The sequence below is a fragment of the Pseudophryne corroboree genome, chromosome 9, assembly GCF_028390025.1.
Source record: "Pseudophryne corroboree isolate aPseCor3 chromosome 9, aPseCor3.hap2, whole genome shotgun sequence".
NCBI classification, from domain to species: domain Eukaryota; kingdom Metazoa; phylum Chordata; class Amphibia; order Anura; family Myobatrachidae; genus Pseudophryne; species Pseudophryne corroboree.
Genome location: NC_086452.1, coordinates 455,391,160 through 455,413,302, shown reverse-complemented (window position 1 = coordinate 455,413,302; position 22,143 = coordinate 455,391,160). Strand labels below are relative to the sequence as shown.

The 22,143-nt window shown below is 46.3% G+C and overlaps 1 protein-coding gene across 2 annotated transcripts; it reads left to right on the top strand.

Moving 5' to 3' along the window:
• The first annotated feature begins 993 nt into the window (after positions 1-993).
• LOC134957137 (protein B4-like) lies at positions 994-7,474 on the top strand. Of its 2 annotated transcripts, none has more exons than XM_063938853.1 (5): positions 994-1,155; positions 3,627-3,901; positions 4,321-4,453; positions 5,641-5,693; positions 7,192-7,474. In XM_063938853.1, exons 1-5 carry the CDS (start codon positions 1,077-1,079, stop codon positions 7,393-7,395), a joined length of 744 nt encoding a protein of 247 aa, XP_063794923.1. In that variant the 5' UTR covers positions 994-1,076; the 3' UTR covers positions 7,396-7,474. The 2 variants fall into 2 exon arrangements, with proteins under 2 accessions (XP_063794923.1, XP_063794922.1); XM_063938852.1 differs by having other exon boundaries at positions 995-1,155; positions 5,638-5,693.
• Positions 7,475-22,143: the final 14,669 nt, after the last annotated feature.

Here is a 22,143-nt window from a genome sequence, read left to right as displayed (position 1 = left end):
GCCCGGTGGCAGCCGACTGCACTGCCTCCCAGAGTTCTGCCCCTGAACCCAGTAAGTGCACAGGTGTATTAATTACTCACTGACCCATTTTAAAAGGTCCACAGGTGGAGCTAATTATTTCACTTGTGATTCTGTGAGGAGACCTGCAAAACATGCACAGTGTGGGGTCCTGAGGACCGAGTTTGAGAACCTGTGATCTAGTTCATCTCACATGTCAATAACATCTCACGTAAGCCAAGATCTCACATAAGCCAAAATCGTAAGCACACATAGTCCATATCTCAAGAAAAGTTAGTCAAAATCTGTGCTATCTGGGCTCCAGGGAGTTCAAGGGAAATCGCAAGTGAAAATCGGGCATAGCAAGGATCTCACCGTGTGTACACACCCTTACATATGGTGTCTATCTATTGACTGTCTAACTAGACACTATCTCAGAGGTTCCCAAACGCGGTTCTCAAGGCACCCCAACGGTCCAGGTTTTAAATGTATCCATGCTTGGCCACAGGTGACTTAATCAGCACCTCAGTCACTTTGATTTAACCATCTGTGCTGAGCCATGGATATACCTAAATCCTGGACTGTTGGGGTGCCTTGAGGACCGCGTTTTGGAACCTCTGCACTATCTATCTATTATACCACACCCAATGAAAACAGAGGCATTAACCTGACCCATCTCAGTTAGGAGTCGGCTCCAGAGCACGATGGAACCTAGAATATATTATTTACATGATGTAAGTTGTAACAGACTTGTTTTATATGTACGAATGAACTGATTCCCAGTAACAGTCAGGCAGAGAGTCAGTGGTAACTCCAGGTGCCGACACACAACTCCTGGGATAAATGGCTCCATGTTTGTCCATGAAATTGCAATACACAAATTTGCTAAATGTTATGCAGTATAATGCTAATTAATGACACAACCCCCAGCCAGCAAATTAGGTGCTGAGCTGCCCAATTAGGTCTTCAATAAGGGGAAGCCTGATTGGGAGTGACTGACAGGCAGGTATAAAGGGTCGCACACAGGGCAGGTGAAGGTAGCTGGCTTCCTGTGATTGGATTTAGTACTGCTGGTAGCAATGCCTCCCAAGAAAGTGGTTCCGGTTACTGCTGCTGAGGCTGTTGTTGAGAAAGAAGTGCAGATGCCACAGACCGCAGGTGAGTGAGGCGTGTGTGGCTCAGTTTACTCTGGTTACTGTATAGTATAGGTCTGACCAACCTGTGGCTCTCCAGCTGTTGAGAAACTACATGTCCCAGCATGCCTTGTCTGTTTTAGCATTCCCTAATATGCAGGGCATGCTGGGATTTGTAGTCTCACAACAGGTGGAGAGCCACAAGTTTGCCAGGCCTGAATACAGTATGTACCTGAAGTAGTATGTATTAATGGGCTATTAAACCTAAAGGGGGTCCAGTCAAAACAGAAGATTCCAAACAAAGCAAGGTTTATTCCTATAACCTCTTGTTGTATTTGGTTCAGCCATGTCTAGCTAGTAACTGCCCCTAGTGTCATAGTGCATTAGTGGGACTGTCCCTGTTACAGGGGCCTGTGCTGTCTCCATTACATGGACTACTGGGCCTACGTGTCTGAGGCCTGTTCTCTAGTTACACAGTGGAGTATGTCTGACCTAGCAATTGCATTGCCTTGTAGTGCCCATAATGTTAGTAGAAAAACCAGGAGGCTGGCTGATGTGGGACTGTGCTAGGGTCAGGTGGCCAGGCCATGCTTAAGTAGAGTGGCTCTTATTTATGCTGCTTTCACATCGCAAAACCTGCTTTTTAAACTGTTCTTAAAACGGGTCTGAGCAGTTAAACCCCCTTCACATCGCATGTTGTAACCAGTATATTACCATTTCATTACCGTTTTGGTACCTTTCACACTGAACCCGTTTCACCCATACAAAACAGTGGTTGTCATTTTAAATGTTTATTTCCTGTTCTGCCTGGTGACATCACACATGGAGACAGCCTATCACCTTCTGGGGCTTGCAAATACTGTTTCAGACCCTTTCACACTGCACAATGAAACGGGTAGGACCCTGCTTTTTTTATCGTTTCAAAATACCGGTATTTTGTAAACGGTAAATTGAAGGTGACCCTTTCACATCGCAGCTCGAACCATTTAGGAAGCCTGAAAAATCGGCAAATTACTGGGTACAAGCTGCAGTGTGTAAGGGCCTAGGGTGTAGTGTAAACGGGTTAGCTGGGTTGATAGGACCTGTTCACTGCATAGAGAAGAGCATACTTGCCTACCTGACCCTCTCCATGAGGGAGAAAATGCTCTGTTCCTGGACTTTCCTGGTAATGTATGATTGCCATCACCTGTGGTGAGCTAGTTAATTGATAAGAAAAGCATTTCACCACAGGTGATGGCAATCATATCATACACTGGCTCCAGTGATCAGCTGTGTGTGTCTGATGGACACACAAGCTGATCAAAGTGTAAAAAAACAAAAAAATATACTCCTGTCCAGGGGGCTGGTGAGTGCTGCCGGGTGCTGTGACACAGGTGCAGTAAAGTGACGCTGGAAAGGAGGAAGGGGGGGGGATACAGATGGTGATAGGCCCCTCAGTCAGGACTAGACAGATTTTTGTAAAATCTAGGAGCCAGGATGAAAGTGTAGGATCCAGACCACCATCTAAACCCCCACACACCCACCCACCCCATGGAGCCATATTTCTGCGCAAACTAACACCCATGGCCTCATAACGGAGGGGTGTACCCCCAAGCAAGCCCCCCCCCTCAGGCATACAATTGCCCCACACACCCTGTGGTCACATCCCTACCCCTATGAAGCAGCCATCCCTTGGCACATAAAGACACTCCTAAGGTATGTATACATGGTGAGATATTGACTATTTGCTTTTGACTGATTTCCCCTGAACTCCTGGGTGCCCTGAACGGATACTGACTAGCCTTACTTGAGATTTTGACTAGGTGCTAATTTTGTCTGTACTATGTACTAGATTGTGCACAATATAGTCAAGACTGACTTGCCTGCACAGTATCTTTTCTTGTGATACCGACCCCACGGGAGTGCGCATCGTTATCGCAAGGTGTACATAGTGTGATTTGCGCTAACTTTCCTTACGATTTTGACTAGTCAAAATTGCAAGGATAAATCTCACCGTGTGCACTATTACCGGAGAGCTCTATGCATCTGAAGTTTGGAGACAGCAGTTGGCACAGACCGGGACAAACAGGCAAAGTAGTCAACACATGCACTCCTGTGCTTAAAATGGCGGCTGCAATACAGGCATGCCCACAAATAGCTGCTGAACCGGATGAGGATCTGCTTCCTCCCTTCCTACGTAATCCATGGGAGAGTGCCTCTCACCAGCGCAGCACACGAACAGCGTGTGTGCTGGGGAGAGGCTACACCTCTCTACCTGCTGTGTGGGCACACCACAATGGAGGCAGCAGGGCCTTCCAAAATGTACCCCCTCTACGTCACTGGCCATGGTAACCTAGCCCTGGCATTTGTCAAGCCCTGCTCTTAGAACCTGATAAGGCATAGTCTTGGTGATCAAGAAAATGCATGGCTAGGACCACATCAGGCAGATGGCTAATGTATGACACTAAAGGGCAGCCTGACCTGAGAGCGAGGATTAATCTCTATCTGTATCTATAGAGAACAGTAAAGAAGAACCAAAAACCATGAAGCTGGTAAAGAGCTTGACCCATCCTCCTACACTGTCCATGGTGATTGAGGTCCTGAAGAAGAGTACAGAGAAGAAGGGGACATCAGTGCAGGCCATACGAGCTCAGATCCTTGCTGCACATCCCACTGTAGACCCTCTGAGGCTGAAGAACCTACTGAAGTCTGCTTTGAAGAAGGGAATTGAGAAGGGAGTTATCATCCGGCCAGCGAAGTCCAGTGCCTCTGGAGCCACAGGTCGCTTCTTGGTAAGTCCAGGAATGTTTTGGTGGAATAATCTGTCTGAACTTGGGTCCACTAACTGCCTAGAAGTAATCTGCCATAGAAACACGCATGAGGTTTAATGTCTTGCATACTGCATTGATGGTGGCTTCTTGGACTCCCCAGACTGTGCAATTTACTTCCACTGATGAGGAACTGCTTCCTCCCGTAGAGTGCCCCCTAGTGGCAGTCAGGCTATACTCTGCTCAGGCAGAAGCTGGACCCTTGACATTAAACTCTTATTGCATCCTTATGCAGCTATTCTAGAACATTGGTAACGGGCAAAAGATCAACAACCTATTGCAATGTATGTTGCATCATGAAATGTGATAAGTAAGGGTGTCCTAGATCTATTGGGGCCCAATTTGTATTCTGGCAGACTAAAAAGGCAAAAGTTTTTCCACAGCTGGCAAAACCAGGATCTAAACCGAAGCAGCAGAGTAATGGTGAAATGCCTGAGAATGTGGACCCCAACGCAGAGCCAAAGAAAACCAAGAAGTTGCCAAAGGCAAAGGTGGCAAAACAGGAGGCAACCAAAGGTAGAGCAGATGCATTTCTGTCAGACTGTGGTCCCATGGTGACCTGCACTAACAGGTTCAGCTACTCCCTATTGGTAAAGCTGTTGCTTCTTCAGATGTTGTCCATTTTGTGGTCTAAGACAACCTCTATGGAAGTGTAGCTAATTAGTCCAGCAGGAACTGGCGCAAACTCCATTTTCCAAGTAAGGTTATTGCTTGATTGATGCTTTGCATTACTATGACTTACTGAACAAAATGGCTGCCTCTCACTCCTCTCCCATGTATCATGGGATATGTAGTTCAACTCTTTCTTGTATTCCTAAATTGAAGACTGACTGCAAAGTATGAAAACCATGATGTCTTTGCCATATAGATTAGGTCTGACATCTGCCAGAATGGCTTATTTTGATCGTATGATACCATCAAACAGGGTGAGACCATTTTACAACTAGTAACCTACTCTCGCTAAGGGGTATTTTTTTTTTCTAAGCCTTGGATGGAGATAAAGTACCAGCCAATCAGCTCCTAACTGTCATTTTTCAAACACCGCCTGTAACATGACAGTTTGGAGCTGATTGGCTGGCACTTTATCTCCATCCATGGCTTAGTAAATAGACCCCTTAAAGAGAAGCTTTCATTGCCACATGCAATAGTTCTGTATCCTTATGTATACACTATGGCCATATGGCAGGATTGGTGGTAAAAAGACTAAACATGTCTAGCCAAGCAGTCACCCTCTGACACTTGTATAACCTGCAGTTTTACTACTCACCTGCTGGAGGTGGTATAGCTTGGTAGGTATGACTACAGATTATATCAGTCAGTGCTTGCTGGGCCGGTAGACAGGCCCTCTTCCATATTCAGCTATGGCTACACTTTAGAATAGATCTCATGATTTCAGCCCTTATGATCCATATGTCTCTAGACCAGTGGTTCTCTTCAGCCATCGAGTACACCCAACAGATCATGTTTTTTTGGACCGCCTCACTCATGCATAGGTGAGTTCATCTATTGCTTGGTCAGTAATTATCCCACCTGCTTCCACAGACTGATATCCTTCCAAACATGACCTGTTGGGAAGCACTTGTCTAGGAGATGCTGCACTTGTAGTCCTGGTGAAATCTTGTTTCTGAAACCACCTCAGCTGCTGTGCAAAACGTAATTTCACACTGGGCTATATCATAACTTTAATCTCAAATGTACAGTAGGTGAGAAAGCAGAGAAGAAAGTCAAGGCTGATGGGAAGACGGAAAAGCCTGAGGTGAGTAGACTCGTGGCTCCTCAAACTTCACGAATTGTTCATCAGTCAACAGACACACGGCCATAATGCATCAATCAGTTGGGGGGTAATTTGCTATTTTGCAGATTGTGCAAATCTGAAATGTATGGTGGTCATAGATCATGGATTCATCCCAAAAATCAATTGGGATTGTTAAATCCAGTGGTCCACTGTTTGATTTGTACAGATCAATTTGGGCTGTAGATAGTGTATATTATCAATCGGCAGACTTGCTCGTAAATTGAGCCTTTCAAGATTTGCAGATCTGCCAGTCACTTAAATATTTAATGTATAGGTGCAGACTGGGGAATATTTAAAACTGGGGGGAGGGGGGTTGTCGGTTTGCATCTGGCCTTTAATGGTACAGAAGCTAATCGCTCTTTTAGTTGGCACATCCATTTTGTGCTAATATGCTTTACTCACATGTGGAACATTTTATTATACAGGTTGAGTATCCCATATCCAAATATTCCGAAATACAGACTTTTTTGAGTGAGATAGTGAAACCTTTGTTTTCTGATGGCTCACTATACACAAACTTTGTTTAATGCACAGTTATTAAAAATATTGTATTAAATGACCTTCAGGCAATGTGTATATGAAACATAAATGCATTCTGTGCTTATACTTGGGTCCCATCACCATGATATATCATTATGGTATGCAATTATTCCAAAATATAGAAAAATCCCATATCCAAAATACTTCTGGTCCCAAGCATTTTGGATAAGGGATACTCAACCTGTAGTAGTATATTTATATATCGCACAGTGTTTTTTACAGTATTTCACCATTCACATCAGTCACTGTATCAGTGCTTACAATTTGTATTTCCTAGTACAATAATTGCTCACCCTCCCGGAATGGCTGGGAGGCTCTTGCAAATCGGGGGGGGTGCTCCCTGGAAAGGTGGGCAAAACTGCATCCCAAGCCAGCTGCTCACAATGCAATCTCCTGCACTTTCATCTTTACATAGAACCTGCAACTCTGAATACACTGTGGTGTCTATTCTTGAAGAGTGGAAAGAAGCACTAGTGGAGAAGTTGCCCTTGGCAACCAATCTGCTTTGAAGGAAACCTTTATCAAGTTATCAATCTATAAAATGTAAGGGAGATGCTGATTGGTTGCCATGGGTAACATCTCCACTTTTTTTTCGGGGGGGGGGGGGGGCACATTTTTGTCACTCTTCCACAAACAAGTCCTTATTGTACCACGTCTCCTCGTATGGCACATAATGCTTGCTGCGCTTGGCACAGGTTGCCTTCCACGTGGATTATGACTGGGAATAGTAAAGTGTGACAGTCTGAATGTTGACCTAATACATGTCTCAACATTAGTGGTCGACCTGTTGACTGTTTGCCTTTTACTGTAGATCTATAGACCAGATACACTGTTGGACAGTGTAACAATGTCTGAAATGTCACCTAGTTTAATAATCTAGAGATGTTGGCCACTGACCTGATTCTTCCACATCTTCTAGGAGAAGCCGAAGGCTGCTGCTAACAAAACCAAGAAAGATCCCAAGGTGAAACCAGACGAGGCTCCAGCAGCCAAAAGACCAAAGGCCAAAGCTGCTGCAGCTGAAGAGGGCAAAAAGGCTAAAAAGGAGCCAGCAACAAAAGAGAAGGCCAAACCTGCAAAAGCAAAGAAGAATCCTGAGGAGACCCCTGCCGCTAAAAAATAACAAAGTCAAAGTGACTGGGTTTTAATGTTTGTAAACGTGACTAACTTATTTCTTGAAATAAAGGGTTTATTAAATATCATGGCTGTCCTGTTATCTGTAGGGGAGACTTCCCCAGGGGAAATGCCTGGCTCTCGCTGCAAAATATGGGCACACTACTCTTGGCTGTACCTCCTGGAGGGGCACAGCAGGATGCGGATGGACCATACGTGATTTTCCCCATCATACGCTGAAGGTGGGACATGGTGGTTCTTCTGTGTATTTGCAATAGCAGTATGGAGCCCTCATGGCAATTATCATGGGATAAAGAACTGAAAAAATAGAATATATCTCAGAGCTGCAACTAGACTTCTTGGTGGATATGATATGCCATGATCCTGACGGCTGGCATACTAACAGCTATTCTCCCTCTTGGGGTGTCCACAGCACCCCTGGAGGGAGACTAGTGTGGCACTCCACCGTGCCTGCAATGGTCTCTCTTGCGCTCACCCCACTGCTGGTGGTCAGGATCCTGAGCATCGGCATAATGTAGTAGACTCCTTTTTGGTGCCCTATACCTGAAAGAGGATTGCACCCCTTCCCCCACACATTTTATACTAGCTGAATACCCGTGCTTTGCTACAGAATTTCAAGTGTAATCACAAAGAGATGACGTGTTTAAGCAAATTCAGTACTGCTTTTTAAAATAGGCTCACTTGTGGTGGGATATTGAGAACAGGTAGCATCAAAGTGCCCCTCCATGGCACTGCCCAAGAACACACCAAAATAAACCTATTTTATTGTACGGGAATCTGTAGTCTGTCTTATTTTCTGGACAACGGGCTATACCTAAAGTCAACTGGTTTATCACAGAAGATCAGCAATTAGACTTGCAACAAGAGATGCTCCTCATACCACTGCCAATCTTTGTCAGGTGCCACCTCAAGGCAGGCCTTCCCCGGATCGATGCTGAGGAGAATTATCCGCCTCCTCTGCCCCATCCCGCCTCTGATGCTGCCCTGCTCGGTGCTGGGACGATAGGTCAAGCTCTGACCGCTGTGTGGTAAATATGTTGGGTTTGCAGGCCGACTGTCAAAGGGCCCTAGGTCTCCTTGCTTAGCTGCTTGCTCTTTAGGGTTCCTACTTTTGAGGTAAAGATTTTCGCACAACACTTAGTCACTGGGAGAGCTGTTGATACCCTTTTAAGCAGTTGATATCATGCTTTCCTTTAATGCATTTAAGAGTCAAAATATCTATCGCTCCTTTCCTCCTATTGCTCTTGGAGAGGTTCAGCAATGTTTAGTTCAAGTGACAAGTTAACCTCTGATAACTGACACTATCCTCTCCTGACTGGCAATAGGTTGGTTAAGTAATTGCATCTGAAATATAAAAAAATTAAATTATATTTATATATAATAATTATAGAGCTATAAAATCTAGCAAATACCACTGACTCATCACAAGCTCCTGAACTATAAAGCTGGACTTCCTTGGCAGTTGCAGAGCAGTCATTATTCAAATAGGGGAGCCGCACCCAGTGATGTTTGGCAGTTGATGTGACCCCCCCCCCCCCCCCCCCCTCTTTTTTTTTTTTTTTTTTTTTTATTAATAATAATGGACTGCTCTGACAAGGAAGTCCAGGAACAAAGCATTGTGAAATCAATGCCAGCACAATGCATTCTTTATACCCTTATCTGGGTGGGCTGTCTTAACTCTACTCTGTGGGGGGGGGGAAGAGATCTAATGCCTTTTACTTCTTTGTGGTAGGAATTTTGTAAAATCCCTTAGTGGGTGCCTATATCACGAGCAAGCTACTGTTCAAATGTCTAGGCCTTATGGTTCAAGAGGGTTTTTTTTTTTTTTGAGTAATTGGTATTGGAGATTAGATAGATATCTATCATTTATGCACACAAACACTATCTTCTCTAGCCCCAAGTGTACTGTATTGGAGTAATCCTTGACTCCTCACTCTCCTTCAAACCACACATTCAGCACCTCTCAAACTTGTCCTTTTCATATCAAAAACTACTTTCCAGGATCAGACCCTTTATCACCCAGGTTGCCACTAAGACAGTTATCCACTCACTGGTCATCTCCAGACTGGATTACTCAGAGCCGGCCCTAACCAATATGATGCCCTAGGCAAGATTTTGGCTGGTGCCCCCTAGCACCACCGCTGGTTCCGCCTCTGACCCTGCACTTCTTTCCCAGCACCATCACCCCTCACCCATAGCAGTCCTTATTTTGGTGTTTGTACCCCCTATATTTTAAATAGGAACCGTTCGCACATTTGGCGCACAGCCCAAAAAGGAGTATTTTTGCTGGCAAGGGGCATGGCCCCACAATAGAAACTCCAATTACGCCACACAGTACTGCAACTTTATTCACATTTGATCATGCGATAGTTTCCATAATTCATATTACATCCCACAGTAGTATCACTATACCTTATATACGTTACTCCTCACAGTAGAGCCCCTTATTCACATTACATCACACTGAATTGCTCCTTATTCACATTTCACCACACCCTATTGCTCTTTATTCACATTAGACGACACAGTAGTGCCCTTTCTATACGCAATGCCACATAGTAGAGCACTTTAAACACATAATACCACACAGTAATGCCCCTAACACATATGAGACACATTATTAATGTCCTTATAAACAAACAGTAATGTGCCTTACACATTATGACAAACTTTATTAATGCCCTTTTACACATACTGTCCCTTACACATACGCCGCACATTATTAATGCCCTTATACACATAATGACACACATAGTGCCCCCTACACATTTGCTGCATGTTATTAGTGCCCCTATACACATAATGGCACATACAGTAGTACCCTGGTACACATATGCCACACATTATTAATGCCCTTATACACATAATGACACACATAGTGCCCCTTACACATATGTTGCACATTATTAATGCATTTGTATATGACGCACATAATGCTCCTTACACATATTCCGAACACTACTGCACAACCAACCCACTCACATGCACACAGCACTCACACTGCCACTAACACTGTGACCTCTGCCTCTGCTTGCACACAGATGTGTCCTCATAAATCTTAACTCAATGTGAACGTTGGGCACATTTTTTTAATGAAAATGCATCTTATTTGCATTGCTATGTGGCTAGGATGGACAAGCAGCTTCTGCTGATTAAAATGATATGCAGCATGCCTATATACTTTGTGAGACTGGCTGTATCTGCATATGAAATGCCACACACAGAATATAGGCATGCCGCATATCATTTGAATCGGCAGAATCTGCTGATGCCCCTAGGCATATCAAATGCCCTAGGCAATTGCCTAGTTTGCCTATACCTATGGCCGGCTCTGGGATTACTGTAATCGCCTCCCTGACAATTACCTCTCTCCACTCCAATCTATCCTCAATGCTGCCAGTGCCGTAACTAGGCATTTTAGCGATGTGTGCAAGAAATGACATTGGCGCCCCCCCCCCCCATGCAAGATAAAGGCAGTGCGTGCCGTAGGCGCACGGCTTCATGGGGAAGGGGAGTGGCCACAAAATAATAGCAATTCATACTACGGTGCACAGTAGTCTCCATTATTCAAATTATGCTGCACAGTAGCGCCATTACACCAGGTAGAGCCCCTTTTATACATTACAGCAGACAGTCCCCCTTTTTACACATTGCGGCAGCCAGTCCCCCTTTTTACACATTGCGGCAGCCAGTCCCCCTTTTTACACATTGCGGCAGCCAGGTCCCCTCACACTATGGCAGACTGTGTCCCCCAGAGAGAGAGAGAGAGAGAGGGGGATATACTTACCTTCTCCCCGCTGACAGGCTCCTCCTGCTGGCATCTCCCTCTGTGCAGTGTGCAGGCATCGGAGGAGGAGGGAGGGGGACTGGAGCCGCAGCAGCGCTATGTCATTGGTAGTAAGCGCCGCTGCAGCATCCCCCTCTCCTTCCGTATTGGTTGCCTGGTGCTGCTGTGGATGCTGGGATGGAGGAACTGCATCCCAGCATCCACAGCAGCGCCGGGCAGCCAATACGGAAGGAGAGGGGGATGCTGCAGCGGCGCTTACTACCAATGAAATAGCGCTGCTGCGGCTCCAGTCCCCCTCCCTCCTTCTCAGCTGCCTCCGGCGCTTCTCTCTCCTCCAGCGCGGCTGCGGCGCACGGCGTGGGCTTCAGAGGCGGCATGTAATGAGTCAATTTTACTCATTACATGCCGCTGGCCGTGCGCCCTCAGGGCAACTGCGCTGTGTGCCAAGCCCACTTGGCACACACGTAGTTACGGCCCTGAATGCTGCTGCCCGGCTCATCTTCCTCACCAAACGCACTACATCTACCTCCCCTCTCCTACAAGCTCTTCACTGGCTTCCCTTCCCTTTCAGAATCCAATTCAAACGTCTCACACTCGCTTACAAAGCCCTCACCCACTCCTCTCCCAGTTACATCTCTGACCTTTACTCTCCCACCTGTCCTTTGCTCTGCTAATGCACGCCGGCTCTCCTGTCTTATTACTTCCTCCCACTCCTACCGCCAAGATTTTTCACGTGCTGCTCCCTTACTCTGGAATTCTCCACCTCTCTGTAGATCTTCAAACGGGCTCTCAAGACACACTACTTTACCAAACCCAGCCAAATCACATCCTAACCCTCTGTCCCACACTCAGACAGGGGTGAAACAGATGGGGTAGACTGCCCGCCTCTCCCTCTTTGAATGTAAAATCTCACGAGTAGGGCCCTCTTCCCTCATGTGCTTATCCTTTTCTTACTTTAATAATCCTCAACTGTCCATATCCTGCAGTTCTCGACCACCTTGATACTTATCTCAGTGTCGTCTACTGATGTAGTTATGCTTAGCTACCCTGTACTTGTCCTATATTGTCTTCAACTGTACGTCACTGGTTTCCTAATTTGATTATGTGTATACAGTGCCTTGTGAAAGTATTCACCCCTCTTTGCGTGTTTCATGTTTTCTTGCCTCACAACCTGGAATTAAAATGGATTGTTTGAAGGTTTGCATCATTTCATTCACAGAACATGCCTACATCTTTGAACTTTTTTAGATTGTGAAGCAAACAACAAATATGCAAGCTGAAGTTCTGTTATTTTGTCCTAACTATTTACTAGAGATGAGCGGGTTCGGTTCCTCGGAATCCGAACCCGCCCGAACTTCAGTTTTTTTTTTACACGGGTCCGAGCGACTCGGATCTTCCCGCCTTGCTCGGTTAACCCGAGCGCGCCCGAACGTCATCATCACGCTGTCGGATTCTCGCGAGGCTCGGATTCTATATAAGGAGCCGCGCGTCGCCGCCATTTTCACACGTGCATTGAGATTCATAGGGAGAGGACGTGGCTGGCGTCCTCTCCGTTTATAGAGATTCGAGAAGAGAGTGAGACAGATAGAGACACAGTAGTAATTTTGGGGAGCATTAGGAGGAGTACTACTACTACTTGCTGAAGTGATAGAGATAGTGTGACTGTATTATCTGACTTGTGGGGGAGACACTGACAGTGGGGAGCAGTTAGAGTCTGAGAGCAGGACTCAGGACTCAGGAGTACATATAACGTACAGTGCACACTTTTGCTGCCAGAGTGCCAGCCACACTGCCATTGTTTGTGACCACACTGACCACCAGTATAATATATATTGTGATTGTCTGCTTAGGACTCAGGAGTACTACTTGCAAGTTGCTGATAGTGTGACCAGTGACCTGACCACCAGTTTAATAATCACCACCAGTTTATGAGTTTTATATATATATATATATATATATATATATATATATATATTTGTATATAATATTGTATACCACCTAGCACCTGCCCGTGTTTTTTTTTTTTTTCTTTCTTCTTTATACATACTACTATAGTAGCTTACTGTAGCAGTCTGCGGTGCTGCTGAGCTGACAGTGTCCAGCAGGTCCGTCATCAGTCATTACATAATAAATATATATACCTGTCCGGCTGCAGTACTAGTGATATTATATATTGATTTCATCTCATTATCATCCAGTCTATATTATCAGCAGACACAGTACGTTAGTCCACGGCTGTAGCTACCTCTGTGTCGGCACTCGGCAGTCCATCCATAATTGTATACCACCTACCCGTGGTTGTTTTTTTTTTCTTTCTTCTTTATACATACTACTATAGTAGCTTACTGTAGCAGTCTGCGGTGCTGCTGAGCTGACAGTGTCCAGCAGGTCCGTCATCAGTCATTACATAATAAATATATATACATGTCCGGCTGCAGTACTAGTGATATTATATATACATATATATTGATTTCATCTCATTATCATCCAGTCTATATTACGTAGTCCACGGCTGTAGCTACCTCTGTGTCGGCACTCGGCAGTCCATCCATAAGTATACTAGTATCCATCCATCTCCATTGTTTACCTGAGGTGCCTTTTAGTTGTGCCTATTAAAATATGGAGAACAAAAATGTTGAGGTTCCAAAATTAGGGAAAGATCAAGATCCACTTCCACCTCGTGCTGAAGCTGCTGCCACTAGTCATGGCCGAGACGATGAAATGCCAGCAACGTCGTCTGCCAAGGCCGATGCCCAATGTCATAGTACAGAGCATGTAAAATCCAAAACCCCAAATATCAGTAAAAAAAGGACTCCAAAACCTAAAATAAAATTGTCGGAGGAGAAGCGTAAACTTGCCAATATGCCATTTACCACACGGAGTGGCAAGGAACGGCTGAGGCCCTGGCCTATGTTCATGGCTAGTGGTTCAGCTTCACATGAGGATGGAAGCACTCAGCCTCTCGCTAGAAAAATGAAAAGACTCAAGCTGGCAAAAGCACCGCAAAGAACTGTGCGTTCTTCGAAATCCCAAATCCACAAGGAGAGTCCAATTGTGTCGGTTGCGATGCCTGACCTTCCCAACACTGGACGTGAAGAGCATGCACCTTCCACCATTTGCACGCCCCCTGCAAGTGCTGGAAGGAGCACCCGCAGTCCAGTTCCTGATAGTCAGATTGAAGATGTCAGTGTTGAAGTACACCAGGATGAGGAGGATATGGGTGTTGCTGGCGCTGGGGAGGAAATTGACCAGGAGGATTCTGATGGTGAGGTGGTTTGTTTAAGTCAGGCACCCGGGGAGACACCTGTTGTCCGTGGGAGGAATATGGCCATTGACATGCCTGGTGAAAATACCAAAAAAATCAGCTCTTCGGTGTGGAAGTATTTCAACAGAAATGCGGACAACAGGTGTCAAGCCGTGTGTTGCCTTTGTCAGGCTGTAATAAGTAGGGGTAAGGACGTTAACCACCTCGGAACATCCTCCCTTATACGTCACCTGCAGCGCATTCATAATAAGTCAGTGACAAGTTCAAAAACTTTGGGTGACAGCGGAAGCAGTCCACTGACCAGTAAATCCCTTCCTCTTGTAACCAAGCTCACGCAAACCACCCCACCAACTCCCTCAGTGTCAATTTCCTCCTTACCCAGGAATGCCAATAGTCCTGCAGGCCATGTCACTGGCAATTCTGACGAGTCCTCTCCTGCCTGGGATTCCTCCGATGCATCCTTGAGTGTAATGCCTACTGCTGCTGGCGCTGCTGTTGTTGCTGCTGGGAGTCGATCGTCATCCCAGAGGGGAAGTCGTAAGCCCACTTGTACTACTTCCAGTAAGCAATTGACTGTCCAACAGTCCTTTGCGAGGAAGATGAAATATCACAGCAGTCATCCTGCTGCAAAGCGGATAACTGAGGCCTTGACAACTATGTTGGTGTTAGACGTGCGTCCGGTATCCGCCGTTAGTTCACAGGGAACTAGACAATTTCTTGAGGTAGTGTGCCCCCGTTACCAAATACCATCTAGGTTCCACTTCTCTAGGCAGGCGATACCGAGAATGTACACGGACGTCAGAAAAAGACTCACCAGTGTCCTAAAAAATGCAGTTGTACCCAATGTCCACTTAACCACGGACATGTGGACAAGTGGAGCAGGGCAGGGTCAGGACTATATGACTGTGACAGCCCACTGGGTAGATGTATGGACTCCCGCCGCAAGAACAGCAGCGGCGGCACCAGTAGCAGCATCTCGCAAACGCCAACTCTTTCCTAGGCAGGCTACGCTTTGTATCACCGCTTTCCAGAATACGCACACAGCTGAAAACCTCTTACGGCAACTGAGGAAGATCATCGCGGAATGGCTTACCCCAATTGGACTCTCCTGTGGATTTGTGGCATCGGACAACGCCAGCAATATTGTGTGTGCATTAAATCTGGGCAAATTCCAGCACGTCCCATGTTTTGCACATACCTTGAATTTGGTGGTGCAGAATTTTTTAAAAAACGACAGGGGTGTGCAAGAGATGCTGTCGGTGGCCAGAAGAATTGCGGGACACTTTCGGCGTACAGGCACCACGTACAGAAGACTGGAGCACCACCAAAAACAACTGAACCTGCCCTGCCATCATCTGAAGCAAGAAGTGGTAACGAGGTGGAATTCAACCCTCTATATGCTTCAGAGGTTGGAGGAGCAGCAAAAGGCCATTCAAGCCTATACAATTCAGCACGATATAGGAGGTGGAATGCACCTGTCTCAAGTGCAGTGGAGAATGATTTCAACATTGTGCAAGGTTCTGATGCCCTTTGAACTTGCCACACGTGAAGTCAGTTCAGACACTGCCAGCCTGAGTCAGGTCATTCCCCTCATCAGGCTTTTGCAGAAGAAGCTGGAGACATTGAAGGAGGAGCTAACACAGAGCGATTCCGCTAGGCATGTGGGACTTGTGGATGGAGCCCTTAATTCGCTTAACAAGGATTCACGGGTGGTCAATCTGTTGAAATCAGAGCACTACATTTTGGCCACCATGCTCGATCCTAGATTTAAAGCCTACCTTGGATCTCTCTTTCCGGCAGACACAAGTCTGCTGGGGTTCAAAGACCTGCTGGTGACAAAATTGTCAAGTCAAGCGGAACGCGACCTGTCAACATCTCCTCCTTCACATTCTCCCGCAACTGGGGGTGCGAGGAAAAGGCTCAGAATTCCGAGCCCACCCGCTGGCGGTGATGCAGGGCAGTCTGGAGCGACTGCTGATGCTGACATCTGGTCCGGACTGAAGGACCTGACAACAATTACGGACATGTCGTCTACTGTCACTGCATATGATTCTCTCACCATTGAAAGAATGGTGGAGGATTATATGAGTGACCGCATCCAAGTAGGCACGTCACACAGTCCGTACTTATACTGGCAGGAAAAAGAGGCAATTTGGAGGCCCTTGCACAAACTGGCTTTATTCTACCTAAGTTGCCCTCCCACAAGTGTGTACTCCGAAAGAGTGTTTAGTGCCGCCGCTCACCTTGTCAGCAATCGGCGTACGAGGTTACATCCAGAAAATGTGGAGTAGATGATGTTCATTAAAATGAATTATAATCAATTCCTCCGTGGAGACATTGACCAGCAGCAATTGCCTCCACAAAGTACACAGGGAGCTGAGATGGTGGATTCCAGTGGGGACGAATTGATAATCTGTGAGGAGGGGGATGTACACGGTGATATATCGGAGGATGATGATGAGGTGGACATCTTGCCTCTGTAGAGCCAGTTTGTGCAAGGAGAGATTAATTGCTTCTTTTTTGGTGGGGGTCCAAACCAACCCGTCATTTCAGTCACAGTCGTGTGGCAGACCCTGTCACTGAAATGATGGGTTGGTTAAAGTGTGCATGTCCTGTTTATACAACATAAGGGTGGGTGGGAGGGCCCAAGGACAATTCCATCTTGCACCTCTTTTTTCTTTAATTTTTCTTTGCGTCATGTGCTGTTTGGGGAGTATTTTTTGGAAGGGCCATCCTGCGTGACACTGCAGTGCCACTCCTAGATGGGCCCGGTGTTTGTGTTGGCCACTAGGGTCGCTTATCTTACTCACACAGCTACCTCATTGCGCCTCTTTTTTTCTTTGCGTCATGTGCTGTTTGGGGAGGGTTTTTTGGAAGGGACATCCTGCGTGACACTGCAGTGCCACTCCTAGATGGGCCCGGTGTTTGTGTCGGCCACTAGGGTCGCTTATCTTACTCACACAGCTACCTCATTGCGCCTCTTTTTTTCTTTGCGTCATGTGCTGTTTGGGGAGGGTTTTTTGGAAGGGACATCCTGCGTGACACTGCAGTGCCACTCCTAGATGGGCCCGGTGTTTGTGTCGGCCACTAGGGTCGCTTATCTTACTCACACAGCTACCTCATTGCGCCTCTTTTTTTCTTTGCGTCATGTGCTGTTTGGGGAGGGTTTTTTGGAAGGGACATCCTGCGTGACACTGCAGTGCCACTCCTAGATGGGCCCGGTGTTTGTGTCGGCCACAAGGGTCGCTTATCTTACTCACACAGCTACCTCATTGCGCCTCTTTTTTTCTTTGCGTCATGTGCTGTTTGGGGAGGGTTTTTTGGAAGGGACATCCTGCGTGACACTGCAGTGCCACTCCTAGATGGGCCAGGTGTTTGTGTCGGCCACTAGGGTCGCTTATCTTACTCACACAGCTACCTCATTGCGCCTCTTTTTTTCTTTGCGTCATGTGCTGTTTGGGGAGGGTTTTTTGGAAGGGCCATCCTGCGTGACACTGCAGTGCCACTCCTAGATGGGCCAGGTGTTTGTGTCGGCCACTAGGGTCGCTTATCTTACTCACACAGCTACCTCATTGCGCCTCTTTTTTTCTTTGCGTCATGTGCTGTTTGGGGAGGGTTTTTTGGAAGGGACATCCTGCGTGACACTGCAGTGCCACTCCTAGATGGGCCAGGTGTTTGTGTCGGCCACTAGGGTCGCTTATCTTACTCACACAGCTACCTCATTGCGCCTCTTTTTTTCTTTGCGTCATGTGCTGTTTGGGGAGGGTTTTTTGGAAGGGCCATCCTGCGTGACACTGCAGTGCCACTCCTAGATGGGCCAGGTGTTTGTGTCGGCCACTAGGGTCGCTTAGCTTAGTCATCCAGCGACCTCGGTGCAAATTTTAGGACTAAAAATAATATTGTGAGGTGTGAGGTATTCAGAATAGACTGAAAATGAGTGGAAATTATGGTTTTTGAGGTTAATAATACTTTGGGATCAAAATGACCCCCAAATTCTATGATTTAAGCTGTTTTTTAGTGTTTTTTGAAAAAAACACCCGAATCCAAAACACACCCGAATCCGACAAAAAAAATTCGGTGAGGTTTTGCCAAAACGCGGTCGAACCCAAAACACGGCCGCGGAACCGAACCCAAAACCCGAAAAATTTCAAGTGCACATCTCTACTATTTACCCCCCTAAAGTCAGTACTTTGTAGAGCCACCTTTTGCGGCAATTACAGCTGCAAGTCACTTTGGAGAAGTCTTTGAGTGCCACATCTTGACACTGGGATTTTTGCCCATTCCTCAAGGCAAAACTGTACTTGCTCCCTCATGTTGGATGGTTTCTGCTTGTGAACAGCAATTTTCCAATTGGATTGAGATCCTGGCTTTGACTAGGCCATTCCAACACATTTAAATTTTCCCTTTAAACCGCCCGAGTGTTGCTTTAGCAGAATGCTTCGGGTCAATGTTCTGCTGGAAGGTGAACTTCTGTCCCAGTCTCAAATCACAGGCAGAATAAAACCGGTTTTGCTCAAGAATATCCATGTATTTAGCACCATATATCTTTCCCTCGACTCAAAACTGTTTACCAGTCCCTGCTGCTGAAAAACATCTCCACAGCCCTCCTTGCCCGGTCTGTGAGTTTTGGTGGCCGGCCCTCTCTTGGCAGGTTTGTTGTGGTACCATGTTCTTTCCATTTAAAGATGATGCTTTCCATTTAAAGATGATGGATTTGATGGTGCTCTGGGGGATCATCAAAGATTTGGATTAGTTTTTTTTTTTTTAAAACACCCAACCCTGACTTGTACGTCTCAACAACTTTGTCCCTGACTTGTTTGGAGAGCTCCTTGGTCTTCATGGTGTGATGCCTCTTGCTTAGTGGTGTTGCAGCCTCTGGGGCCTTTCAGAAAAGGTGTGTTTATAATGATCGTTCATGTGACACTTAGATTGCGCACAGGTGGACTTCATTTCACTAATGTGACTTCTGAAGCTAATTGGTTGCACCGGAACTTTTGAGGGGCATCATAGCAAAGTTGGTGAATCAGGGGCGTAGCCAGAACTTTGTGGGCCCCATAGCAACAGTTTGAAGGTCCCAATGCTTCTAGAGAGACACTTCTCTCCAGCAGTTGTTAATTTATGCCCTATAATGGCGCCCTAGTTGATTTTCTGAACCGTAGGTAGAGCCTTCTTTAATGGTATGCCCCATAGTAGTGCCCTAGTTTCTTTTATGAATCACAGTAGTGCTTAAGTTCACTCTGTCACGTTTCAGAGCTGCCAGTACAAATGATGCCGCACAGCACCCCCAATTCACATTATGATACATAGTTCATATTGTGCCTCATTATAGTGCCTGGTTTCATATTGTATAACATTAAAATGCCCTGCAGTTCAATTTATACCACACTACAATGAGCAGGTTCAGGGCCATACCTAGATATATTGCAGGTCCCAAGGAAAAAGTTTGAAAGGACCCCTACGTACCACCTATTGAAGAAAAATGTATATAACATATTTAACAGAGAAGGTGGGCCCTTCTCAGCTCTGGGCCCCATAGAAGCTGCACTACCTGCACCTATGGTAGCTACGCCCTTGGGGTGAATATATATGCACATGACAATTTTAAAAATGTTATTTATAAAAAAAAAAAATTTTTTAATGTTTTCTCATTTTATTTCACCAACTTAGACTATTTTGTGCAGATCCATCACATAAAATTCAGGGGACAAAAATAAAAATTACTACAGGTTGTAATGTAACAAAATAGGTAAAAAGCCAAGGGGGTTGAATACTTTAGCAAGGAACTGTATGTTCTCTGTAATTGGGTGCTGTGGAACCCTTGTGGTGCCATATAAATAAAGGATAATAATAAATAACACCAAGTAAATGGATATGGACACGAATTCTCTTTATACCACATTCATGTGCTCAACCCAAGAGCTCTCTGTCATTCAACCACAATACCCCTGATTAAATTACACGTTTACTGCCACATCCTGCTCCATCCCAGCCAAACACCCCTCCCACTGAGCCACTTGATCCCGCATAAAAAAGCTGGGCTTTAAAACGGGGGGAAGCCACAAGTAATTAGAAAATTGACAAATGCTGCCAACAGTGCCCCCCTACCCTGCAGAGCTATCTGCAGAGCACACTCTGCACACACAAAGTTATGGCCCTGGTTCATTGAACACTAATGCAGGGGTGACCATCGGTGGGTGAAACCATTGATGGCTCTCTTAGAAATAGTTCTACACCATCAAGGTTGCCCATAAATGGTAGCATTGATGAGATAACTCACAGATGGCTATCCCTACCCTGCAGATGAGGATAGGAGAAGATGAGGGAGGAGTCTGAGCAGTATGCATGGTTGCACAGCACTGTACAGTACTGTGGGCACCATAGCAGTTGGGAGGTGTAGAGCTGCTGCAGTCCCCAGAGTGAGAAGTAGTAAGGTCAGTGGCCATCTTGGTTTAAGATCTGAAGCCTCCCTGAAGGAGCCCAAACATGGAGTATGCGTGCGTAGTAGCGCTCCGCAACTTCAATACTACACTCAGGATGTCTGTTCTGTGTAACCTGTAATCGAGCAAAGCACTGGGTCCGATCCTGGTCTATGGCTATACCCTCTGCCCTCTGACAGACTGATCTGTGTGACCCGGCCCCTCGCACTGTCAGGTGATGTTGGCAGGTATTTATTTAGATTGGGATATTTCAGTTTGTTGTGGTGTGCATCAGTGCATGCATTAATGTCACACATGGCCTGCAGCAGGTGGGTATTAATTTATGTGGTGCTTGTTTACTGTGTTTGTGTGCACAATGATTCACTCAGACTGGCTGCCGGAACTGGTCAGCAGTAGCGGATTTTGCTGCGGGCATGCAGGATTTTTGCCCGGGTCACCGCCGCCGTGGCAAGATTCGCTACTGATGGTGCCCCCCGGTGCTGTGCGGTGCTGACTGTGCAGTGTGCAATGAAGTCATCGCGCACTGCATTGTGGGAGCGGCACATAGACACTAGAGGTCATGATTGACCGCTAGTGTCTATGCGGTGCTATGGGAGAGACGCCATGACGTCTCTCCCATAGATCAGAGGAGCGGCGTCAGTGGCCGGAGACGGAGGGCAGCGGCGGGAGGGGAATCAGGAGTGGGAATGGAGAGTATTAATTTTTTTTTGTAAGCAGCATAAACTAGGGGGCACAACAACTCTACTGGGGGCATAACTGACCATGCCCCTTCATGAAGCCATGCCCCTAGTTTTTTTGCCTGGGGCGCCACAAGGGCTAGATCCGGCCCTGCTGGTCAGAGTCTGTATATGGAGCAGGACAGAACTTGTATTGGAAAACAGCTGTGAGTGCTACATTGTAGCACTTTGTGTACAGATTCAGAGTCTCTGCATATTCATCATAAAAAAATTGTGAACTGAGAACTTTTAGTTTTCAATTCTCACCCTTCTCAGTCACAATTTTTTTTTCAATATTCATCATTCCTGTCTACTAAACGTATCACTTCCGGAAAACCACTTCTTTTGCAGAGACCATTTTTTCTGAAAGTTATATTTTACTCTTTATTTTGCCGGTCTGTCCGGCTACAGCCGCAGCTCACCCCCATCCTCCCGCAGCATGTTATTGCCGGGGCTGCCCGTCTGCTCACTCTGTAGTGGCAGCCCCCGTCCCCCTGCACACCCTCGCTGGCATGTTATTGCCGGGGCTGCC